This window comes from Scatophagus argus, chromosome 23 (assembly GCF_020382885.2).
Source record: "Scatophagus argus isolate fScaArg1 chromosome 23, fScaArg1.pri, whole genome shotgun sequence".
NCBI classification, from domain to species: domain Eukaryota; kingdom Metazoa; phylum Chordata; class Actinopteri; family Scatophagidae; genus Scatophagus; species Scatophagus argus.
This window is the reverse complement of record NC_058515.1, coordinates 15,946,823-15,957,412: the sequence shown is the minus strand read 5'-3', so window position 1 is coordinate 15,957,412 and position 10,590 is coordinate 15,946,823. Positions and strand designations below refer to the sequence as shown.

Sequence of the window (10,590 nt, the reverse complement as noted above, 5' to 3'; positions counted from 1 at the left end):
CGAACCAGCCTAACCGCTGATCCACGACTGCCCCAGCTGGGGAAACAACAAGAGGTTGGGTTTTCTGTTGACTTAGCAGTCACAGACAGGGTCCACAAATCAATACTAAAATACATTTATAAAATCTAAATTAATTTATTATGACAAATTTAAAAAGAAACCAGACTGTATCTCCCCAGACCTTTGACATACTCAGATCTGTGGCTGTTGGTGGATGAAGGTGTCACACCTCTGCAGTGATGTGTGTGTGTGTTACCTGGAGGTCTTCATCAGAGGAAGAATCGCCGTGTGAAAACAGCTACAAAAGAGAGCAAGAAGTTAAAATATCATAACAAAAACGATAAGTTATTATCACACACAATCACGTGATGGACAGAAATTTGTTCTCCACATTTAATCTTAGTAGTTCCAGTTAGCTGCTCCTGTTAGCCGCTCATGTTAGCCGCTCCTGTTAGCTTTTCATGTTAGCGGCTCCTCTTAGCTGCTCCTGTTAGCCGCTCCTGTTAGCTGCTCATGTTATCAGCTCCTGTTAGCTGCTCATGTTAGCCGCTCCTGTTAGCTGTTCATGTTAGCTGCTCCTGTTAGCTTTTCATGTTAGCGGCTCCTCTTAGCTGCTCCTGTTAGCCGCTCCTGTTAGCCGCTCCAGTGTAGCCATGGATGTCCAAACCATCACTGGGTTACTGTGATACTGAGGCAAACTTGAAAACATAATCATGATTTTTAGGTGGACTCCTGGATGTCTTCAGGAAGTGACATCACTCTGAATGATGTCAACATGCATGTCTGTGTGTTCACTCAGTCTGGACTTTCAGAGTTTTAAAGTATCTGAAGTATCTGGTGGTTAAACTCGTACTAGTACTCTGAAAGTCTGTGGTCGCCATGACACCACCAGCTCCCTACAAACTACTGTGTGTGTGTGTGTGTTTCCTGACTGTTCTTAATCAGTGCACTGAATGTCAAACACAGCCTGCAAATATAGACACACACACACACACAGTCTCTCACACACACACACTGACGTCCTGCTGGCTTTGCTGAGTCTACATGTTTGTCAGTTTAAAACAGAATTAATGCTGACAGCCGATTCTGAAGGAAAATAAGTTCAGTACATTCAGATTCTTTCCCTAAAAGTACACACACAGTACTACAAAATATTACACATAATCAAGAAGAAGTACTGTAAGTATTCAGAGCTGTTCTGTCTGTTGTTACATCATAATTGTTAGTTATTTTTACTTTAGTTAAATATTTCCATTTCCTGTTACTTCAACTCCACTGTATTCTGGAGGTACATGTTGTACTTTTACTGCACTGCATTTATGTTACTTTAGTTACTTTGATTTCAGGGCCAAAGTGGCACATTTTTCAATTACTTTATTTTATTGGCAATCAAATCAAATCAGATCTGATCTGATCTGATAGGTTCATATGGTTTACTGTCACTGTGGCCAAAGTTATTTTAGCAGAATATCAGCAGTTGTAGTAATACCAAAAATAAAAGTAAATGAGAAGTACAAAGACAAGCTGAAGTTTCTTACTGAAGCTGAGGAACCCAAACGCAGCAGCAAACAGCTGAGCACCAACACAGCAGGCTGCAGCATCTTGTTCAGGTGTGTCCAGGTGTGTCCAGGTGTACCTAGCATCAATATCAGGAGTTTACACGTCTGTGAGATCAAACGTAATGTTTATAACTATATAATATAAATATATTTACTGTATATTTATGTAAGCTGAGTTTATTAAATAAGAAAAAGAAAACTTCAGGTAACACAAAGGGAAAAGAGCTTGTGAGAAATCAACAGATGAGTAACTTGAATTAATTTATTAAAAGCACAAAGCATCATGGTCTTTATACATTTAATCATTTTGCATTTTCAGGTTTATTTCTCATTTTGTCCCTGCCGGGGCTCCGTACTAATGTCCCAGTGTAGATGTTAACTATTCTAATGAAGGGACCTGAAGGCATCCATGATGTTAGCCTAGCTTAGCACAATGCCTGAATGTCTATGGGATCAGTTAGCACGTTGGTCCACCTCAACAACTTCCTGTCGCCTGATAACAAGGTGAAGTCATTAATGCTGATTGGTTCTCACCTGGTGGGAGGAGCCTCTGAAGACGATGACACAAGATATAGAAGAAAACGCAGCTCAGCTGGTCGGACGGGAAGAAACGACCGGACACCAAAACCTTTCTGTCTTTGTGTGTCTCTCTGTCGCTCACCTTACAGCTCAGAGGCCACGCCCACCTCGCCCACCTCACCTTCACCCGCTTTCTGGAAAAAAGAATATTTTAGGAGTCTCAGTTTTGCCCGTGACACAAGATTTTTAGGTTTGTGGAGAAATGGCAGGCTTCACACACACACACACACAGCTATATGAAGACAACATTGCACACACTTCCTGTTGTACTTATATTTCAACAGAGGTGGATGAAGTACTTTCACTTAAGTCAAAGTACTGCAGAGTACTACTACAAGTAAAAGTCCTGCATTCATTTGTTCCTTCATATTCAATCAAAGTCCTGTCTGACCCTGAAAACTCCTGCTTATAGTTAAGAGTGTGTGTGTGTGTGTGTGTGTGTGTGTGAGAGAGAGAGAGACGAGACTGTCTGTCACATGTGACTGTGACAGTCTGTGTGTCAGAGCGTTATGGCGCCACCATGAGGTCACATGTTCTGTGTTATGATGCTGAATCTGTTGAAGAAACATTTCTGGGCAAACTGTTCCTTTAAATAAGCCAGCTGATCTCTGATTGGTGGACTTCAGGACATCACAGGTTAACGCAAGATTATAAAAGAAAAACAAAAAATAAATAAAGAAATATAAGCTTATATGTACATTATATTTATACAAATACACAAGTGTCTGTAACTGCACTGTGTCCTGCAGAGGATGAGATGGTTCAGGATGCCTGACGGTTTGGTCACCATCCTGATCTGACCCACCACCTCCCCTGAGTCCAGAGGACAGACCGGGACAGAGCTCACCCCCCTGATCAGCTTGTTCAGTCTTTTTTGTCCCTCTCAGTGATGCCTTCAGCAGACCACCGCGTAGAAGGCTGATGATGCAACCACAGTGTCAGAGAAGGTCCTTCGTTGTGTCCTGCACACAGCCAAGGACCTCAGTCTCCTCAGCAGGTGAAGGTGATTTTGTCCCTTCTTGTACAGGACACGAGTGTCCAGTCTGGTTTGTTGTTCATGTGAACACCCAGGTACCTGTCTTGGTGGCATTGATGTGAAGGTGGTTGCGTCCTGAAGCACCTTCTGATGTTCCAGGTCGTTCCGACGGCTGAATCATCAGAGAACTTCTGGATGTGGCAGCTGGTTGTGCTGTGGTGGAAGTCTGATGTGTTGAGGGTAAACTGGGAGAGAACGCTTTACCCCGAGGGGCCCCTTTGCTGCAGAACCCCTCATCAGACACACAGCCGTGAAGCCTCACGTACTGTGGTCTGTTGGTGAGGCAGTCAATGGTCCACGTGGTCAGGTGGCAGGCCACTCCCTCTTCCACCAGATTCCCCTTCAGCAGTGATGGCTGTATGGTGTTGAAGGCACTCGAACAGGACCCAAACATGACCCTCACAGTGTCTCCAGTCTCCTCAAGGTGCAGGAGGGATCTGTGCAGCAGGTAGATGACAGCATCATCCACCCCAGTGCCTGGTCAGAAGGCAGGCTGCAGGGGATCCAGCTTGGAGCTCACCAGGGGTCGGAGGTGGTTCAGTATGAGCCTCTCCATGGTCTTCTCAGGTGAGAGGTTAAAGCTGCAGGTCTGAGGAGGTTGGGCTCCCTGGCATGTGGTCTCTGGTACTGGAACTACACAGGAAGTCTTCTACAGAACCGGGACCTTCACCAGACTGGGGATCAGCTTAAAAATATACTGTACCACCTGACAGCTGGCCTGCACAGTCCCTGAGGACTCGTACTGATGTGATCCCTGAGTGGTCTGCAGCCTCCTCTCACCTGACCAGTTAACTCTGGAAGGTTTTTCATTGGGAGGACGGAAGCTTCAGGAGGTCTGATTGATTGTACGACCAGTTTAAAGTCCCAGTCAGGCGTCTGATGTTCTGATGTGATGCTAACGTGCTAACAGCAACAGCAGGAGGCTACAAGTTGGTCCTGCTGTCACACCTTCAGTCCACAGGAGTTTGTCTGTACACTCAGTATGCAGTATTTACATACATGTACAAACTGTACTGAAGGACATTTGAAATCAGATACTTTAATACTTTTACTAAGAACGTCAGCCTAAGTGTGACATCTGCGTACTGAAATGACCAAACGCCCAGAAAGCAAATTGAGACAAGAAGACATTTTGTCTTCAGTCCGAGGGTTTTGTTTTCCATTTTACAGATTTGGATTTTACTGCCACGTGAGGTTCATGACAGGTTATGACAAGGTAATAAATCTGACAGAAATCAGATCAATCAAATGCAGCTGGCAGGTAATTCAGCTCACTGTCCGTATGGACAGTTTGACCATAAACTACAAACAGGACTGAAACTGTCACTGAGAGTTCATGTCGCAGTGAGCTTCACGTCCTGGTGCTGAGACAACATGGACGCTTTGGAGAAGACGTGTTGTGTTTTAAACAACATGTGAAGTGGATGTGACTCTGGACCTTCTGTCTGAGGATGGCAAACAGGTCAGTCTCAGAGACCTGAAGAAGACCAGCGAGGTTTCACCCAGGTCGAGTCTTAGGAAGGCAGGGCTCCTCCTCAGGAAGGTTTTACTTTGAGATTTAAAGTGTCGGCCAACAGGAAGGCAGACATCACAAAGACCCGGCAGAGCGTGCTGTGGATCCTGAGGAAGGCAGAGTACCGAGCTTTCAGCAGCCATGTCGTTCACCTCAGCGTGACGCGGCGTCCTCAGAGGGTCAGGGTTTTTGTGGACTACGAGGAGGATGTGCCGTTGTGGCTGCAGATCTCGTCTACTCCTTCACTGACTGCCACTTCCCTGAGGGACTGGACCAGTTCTTCAGACCTCCGGTCCCTGATCGTCTCTCCTGTCAATCACATCCATTAGATCTGATCACTCAGTTTCCTCTGCTTTGTTTTTATCCCATAACTACAACGCCAACGATTAATCAATCAGTCAATCAAAAGAAAATCAGCCACCAGCCGTTAAGATAACTGAATGGTTTCAGATGTTTGCTGGTTCCAGCCTCTTCAATGTCAGGATTTTATGCTTGTTTTTCCTGGTCGGACAAAAGACACAAACTGAAGACGTCACTTTGGGAGACTGTGATGAGAGTTTTTCACAATTTTTTTTACATTTTGACAGTTGATTAATCATTAAAATATTCGGCAGATCAATCAATAATGAAAGTAATCATTAGTTGCAGCAGGTTTTTGGCACCTGTTGCTGCAGGTTGAACTCGCCATAAGAACTTCAATCAGCACCATACAAAATGTCCACACGTGTCTCAAAAAGTATTAATAATCATTCATATGCTGCTTATTAATGGTGATCTAACGAGTCTCAGACAAAGCAGACCAAACCTGCTGACTGTCTCGTTCAGCTGCACTGACAGCAAAATGTTTGTGTTGTTAGTGTGAACAGGTGGACGTGTGTGTAAATGTGTAGCCTGTAAATATGAAATGCTTCCCACAGACAGAAAGTATATGTAAATATATAATATAAACATCTTTTTTATTCAGAAAGTGGTGCAGGTTTAAATAAAGGGTTTAAATGTATTTACAGTTTGATTTGTTGGGTGATACAGATGAATAATTCAGTGAGCGTACAGACCTGACACAGCAGGTGAATAATTGAGAAATAAAACATATGTAATTAAATGTCAAGGTATTGAATAACCTGAGGATGTCACAGCAGCACATGTGATGTCTGTGTTCCACCACTAGATGGAGCCGCGACGCTTCAGTGAGTAAAGGTTCATGTCCTGCAGCTGCCATTACAGTCGAATATGAACAAGTTATGGACCTTCATCTGAAACAAACACGAACTGGAAACATCCTTTCATCATCTCACTGGCACAACATTATTAAACACGACTTCCACATTTTGAAGGGATGCAATCAATTAAATGTCACAAATCGATAAATCAGTAATTATCAATCGGCACACGGTGTTTCAGATGAAGAATTGAAGTATAGTTCCTCCTCAATCAGGAAACAGTATTTTCTGTCAGGTTTACATTTCAAACTTTAACTTTTTAAGTGTTCAATTCAGCGTTAAAATGACGTTTTCTCAAACGGAATCTGGTTATCTGGTCGGTTCAAATGAGTGAAAACCAAACAGCGTGACATTCTGTTAAAATGTTTTCTCAAACGAGTATATCAACAATTCAAATTGCGTTGAAACTACACAAATTCAGTCGATAAAGTAAGTTTTAACAAACATTTTACGAAGCAGCAGCGTCGAGCTTGACTTCCTGCTTCCTGTGGAGTTCAGGACCCCGACGCAGAGGTGTCCGCTTACATGCCGCAACTGTTTCATAAATGTTGTGTTTATAATAATGACACAATGATATATACTGGAATCTAACGTGCTATTTAATGATACATGTGTGGTCATTTATGATTTTTGGTAACCAATACACTTTGCTAATCGCTAACTTAATCCCCTCATGATGACGGCGGTATTCAGTCGCAGCGCCTCTGGTGTCCAGTTTCTACTAATAGAGACAAGATGGCGGCAGTAGCGTCAATGATGTCGAACTTCGGACAGAACATTTCTACTAAAAGCGACCTGGTCCCGGACTGGACTAGCCAGGAAGTCAGCACCGGGGTGAGTTCATCAGATGTGACACCGGAGCGAACCGGACCGGGCCCGGTTCTTCTCCTGTGGAGAGTCTTTAAGCTGTAAACAGCCACTGAATGAGACAGCAGTTCTGCAGCAGCTAGCGGCGGCTAACGTTCACACTAATTTACTCTTTGTTAAGATTTGGCCCATAAGAAGAAGAAACCGGGCTGGTCTGAGACCCGCTGGAAAGTCATGCGTAGGAGCTGACTTAGAAAAGCGATATAAGCTCAGTGATGAAGCGGAAAGCGCTGGCTGACATGTTCAAACATCCGTTAATGCTGCTGCACATCCCGTCTAAATGATCCGTCCAGTGTGTCCGATAATGGGTTCACTGAGCCATCCACATTTCAGTCAGCTGAAGACGACATGAAACACCACCCAAATGAAGAGCTCCTGTCCGATAATGAACGCAGGGTTTAAACCCATTTCGGACTGAATTTAATCTGCATGTCATGTCTGCTAATTGTTCTGTTGATTAAGTCTTAATTGGCTGATATCTATTGATCCAACAAGATTAAACTTGTTTGGATTTAAATATGCAATAAATCCAAATACTTCATCAAATTTCTCAGTCTTAAACATGAGCCCCCAGCAGTTAAAGCGATAAAGTGACAGTAATGATGGCACAGTGACATTGTCTCACATGTGTTATTATATTATCTGGTAATCTGTCTGTCTGTCTGTCAGACCACCATCATGGCGGTGGAATATGACAGAGGAGTGGTGATCGGTGCTGACTCTCGTACCACCACCGGGTAAGAAAAACAAGATGGTGTGTGTGTGTGTGATCAAAGTGTGTGTGTAGTAAACACTCACTGAAACCTGTCTCTCTGTCTGCCTGTCTGTCTCCCAGAGCCTACATCGCCAACAGAGTAACAGACAAACTGACTCCCATCCACGACCGAATCTTCTGCTGCAGGTCAGTGAACTTCCTGCTTCCTGTTCACAGACTGAACGTGGTGTCAGACTGTCAGTCTTCACTGTGCACTGAGTCCAGGACTCCAGAGGACAGAAGTCCTTCAGAGATTTAAGTGTGGCTGAAGAGCACAGGAACCTTCTCTCGGGTGGAGAAGGCAGTTTGAGCTCTGAGTGGGAACTCTTAGAAAACCAGAACTCTGCAAAGGAAATCAGTTAACAAAGTTAATTAATTAAAAGTCAGACTTAATGTCAGCATGACGTGCTGCCTTCAGGAAACAGTTTCAGAGACGTGTAGTGATGACAGGAGGCCTCACTCTGATCGTTTTTCTGATTTATGTGAAATGTGTTGTAGGTCTGGCTCAGCTGCTGACACTCAGGCCATTGCTGACGTTGTCACCTACCAGCTGGGCTTTCACAGGTAACACACACACACACACACACAGCCTCAGCTTACAGTCCCATGTTGGTAACCCTCACCTGTGTGTGTGCTCCCGCCCTCAGCATCGAGCTGGACGAGCCCCCGTTGGTGGAGACGGCAGCCAATCTGTTCAGAGCGAGCTGCTACCGCTACAGAGAGGAGCTGACTGCTGGGATCCTGGTGGCAGGATGGGACCGCAGGAAGGGAGGCCAGGTACTGCAGTACCCGGGTACTCCCGGAGTACACACACTGAGTATAGACACATATCAATCAGAATCGGTTTAAGCTGTGACAGACACAGCCTGTCTCACTGCCTGTCTGTGTGTTACCTGTGTGTCAGGTGTACTCTGTTCCCATTGGTGGGATGTTGGTGCGGCAGCCGGTGTCGGTGGGCGGCAGCGGCAGCACTTACATCTACGGCTTCATGGACTCCAACTACAAACCAGGACTGAGCAAAGAGCAGTGTCTGGAGCTCACCGCTGCAGGTGGGAACCCTCTGCTGCAAGGCATGCTGGGAGCTGCAGTCCACACAGCTTCACACTGTATTTCTGCTGCAGCCGTCTCACTCTTCTACCTGTCTGTCTGTCCCTCAGCTCTGTCTCTGGCGATGGAGAGAGACGGCTCCAGCGGTGGTGTGATCAGACTGGCAACCATCTCAGAGGAGGGAGTGGAGAGACGAGTCATACTGGGAAACCAGCTGCGGAAGTTCTCCACACACTGAGCACACACACACGAACACACACACACACACACACACACACACAGTGCCACATTAACATGTTCTTTTTGTTGTGTTAATAAAGATTTCAAACTGTTTGTGTTGTCCTGTTCTTTCAGTAGCTTCTCTTAGTACACAGTTAGCTTAGCTTAGCACAAACACTGGAAGCAGAGGGAAACTGCTAGCCAGACCACCAGTCACTCACTCATGAGTGGGTTCCAGTTGACCCACATGGAAAGAAAATATATGAACATATATGTTCTTTTATCTGTGCCACATTTATTTTCCAACATATATGCACATATTTGAAATTCCCCCCTACATATATGTCTTTCAACTATATGTACATATATCCATATGCACACACATATTTACATATGTATGTAAATATGTGCACATGTGTTGGAAAATACATGTGGCATAGATAAAAAACATATGTTCATGTATTTTCTTTCCACTGTATAGTGAAAAAGGTGTAAACAGCATGATGTTGCATCATGTCCATCTGTCCATCCAGTCTGATGAGCTGGAAGACTAAGTCTTCATTTTCAGGGGACTGAATAAGATCCAGACTTTAGGTTGTTTGATTATTTAATCTTATTCCACTTCCTGTTGCAGATGTGAGATGTAGTTGAAAGATCCAAAAATGTAGTAATTGTACCTTTAAATCAGTTATGTCATGCAAAGTGTTTTCAATGTTACTGAACAATAAACTTCTGTTTTGTCAGCCATACGGGGATATTTTTTAAAATGTTCTTGATCACACACTGGCGGGAATATAAGACAACACTACGACCTGAGGCAGCATGAGAAAGTCCACTTACTGTAACGAACCGGTTCTGTCAGGCCGTGATGTGATGTGAAACTGTTCTGAATGTGACCGCTGGTCAGTCACACGGAGACACCAGGACCAGCCGAGGTCCTCGGCTTTGCCTCCGCGTCGGAAATGAGGAAAATCTCAGCCCGTCGTTTGTTTTACCGAAGCGATCACGTGACCGATTGTGGCGGTTAACGTCACAGCACGTTTGCGCCATGTTTTAACTTGTTTAAACAAAACAACACAAGAGCAGCGTCTCGCACGCAGCCGGCGGAAACACACCTTTCAGCTGCCCACAAAGCCCACAATGCATCGCGGTTTTCCCGCTCCGCTACGTCACCCTCTCGAGCCCTGTAGCCTTCTAAGCCCGGTGTCTCGGTCGGCTTTGTGAGTCGGTAGTTCGTCGGTACTTCGTCTGTCGCCGCAGTGTGGATCGACTTGATGAGAGATGATTTAAAAACTGCTGCATGCAATAAAACAATCAAAAGTTGTTGTCTTATAAACTGAATTTTCTTCTGCAAACCTCAATCTGCATTGAACTAAAATAAGTACAATCATAAATACATATGGTGTTTCATATATGACACATACTGCACATTTTCACTTTTTTAATTTTATTATTTTTTTATAAGTGTTCTATTTTACAATATTTAAATTTTACTTACCTATTTTTTTGTAGCAGGGACATAGAGAAGTTCACTGCACATTGTACCGTGTATGATTGTGTGTGTGTATCTTGTATACATATATTTCCTATATATCCACATACATGCACATAAATGACCATAAACCTGGCATACATGCTACATGCTGCATATACTGGGATATACAGTATGTGGATATAAAAAAAATAAAGGCAACACTTAAACAACACAATGTAACTACAAGTCAAACACACTTCTGTGAAATCAAAGTGTCCACTTAGGAAGCAACACTGACTGACCATCAGTTTCACATGCTGTT

General features: G+C 44.1%; 1 protein-coding gene across 1 annotated transcript; it reads left to right on the top strand.

The window, feature by feature from the left end:
- The first annotated feature begins 6,583 nt into the window (after positions 1–6,583).
- On the top strand, positions 6,584–8,908 carry psmb6 (proteasome 20S subunit beta 6). The gene is made up of 7 exons (XM_046380778.1): positions 6,584–6,741; positions 7,444–7,511; positions 7,610–7,675; positions 8,027–8,092; positions 8,176–8,305; positions 8,433–8,577; positions 8,686–8,908. Exons 1-7 carry the CDS (start codon positions 6,643–6,645, stop codon positions 8,811–8,813), a joined length of 702 nt encoding a protein of 233 aa, XP_046236734.1. The 5' UTR covers positions 6,584–6,642; the 3' UTR covers positions 8,814–8,908.
- The last annotated feature ends 1,682 nt before the right edge of the window (positions 8,909–10,590 follow it).

Excerpts from the sequence above, each read along its gene's own strand:
- psmb6 (XM_046380778.1), top strand. The coding sequence starts at position 6,643 with ATGGCGGCAGTAGCGTCAATGATGTCGAACTTCGGACAGAACATTTCT. Across the intron at positions 7,676-8,026 it reads GACCGAATCTTCTGCTGCAG|GTCTGGCTCAGCTGCTGACA; the intron begins GTCAGTGAACTT and ends AATGTGTTGTAG. Across the intron at positions 8,306-8,432 it reads ACCGCAGGAAGGGAGGCCAG|GTGTACTCTGTTCCCATTGG; the intron begins GTACTGCAGTAC and ends CCTGTGTGTCAG.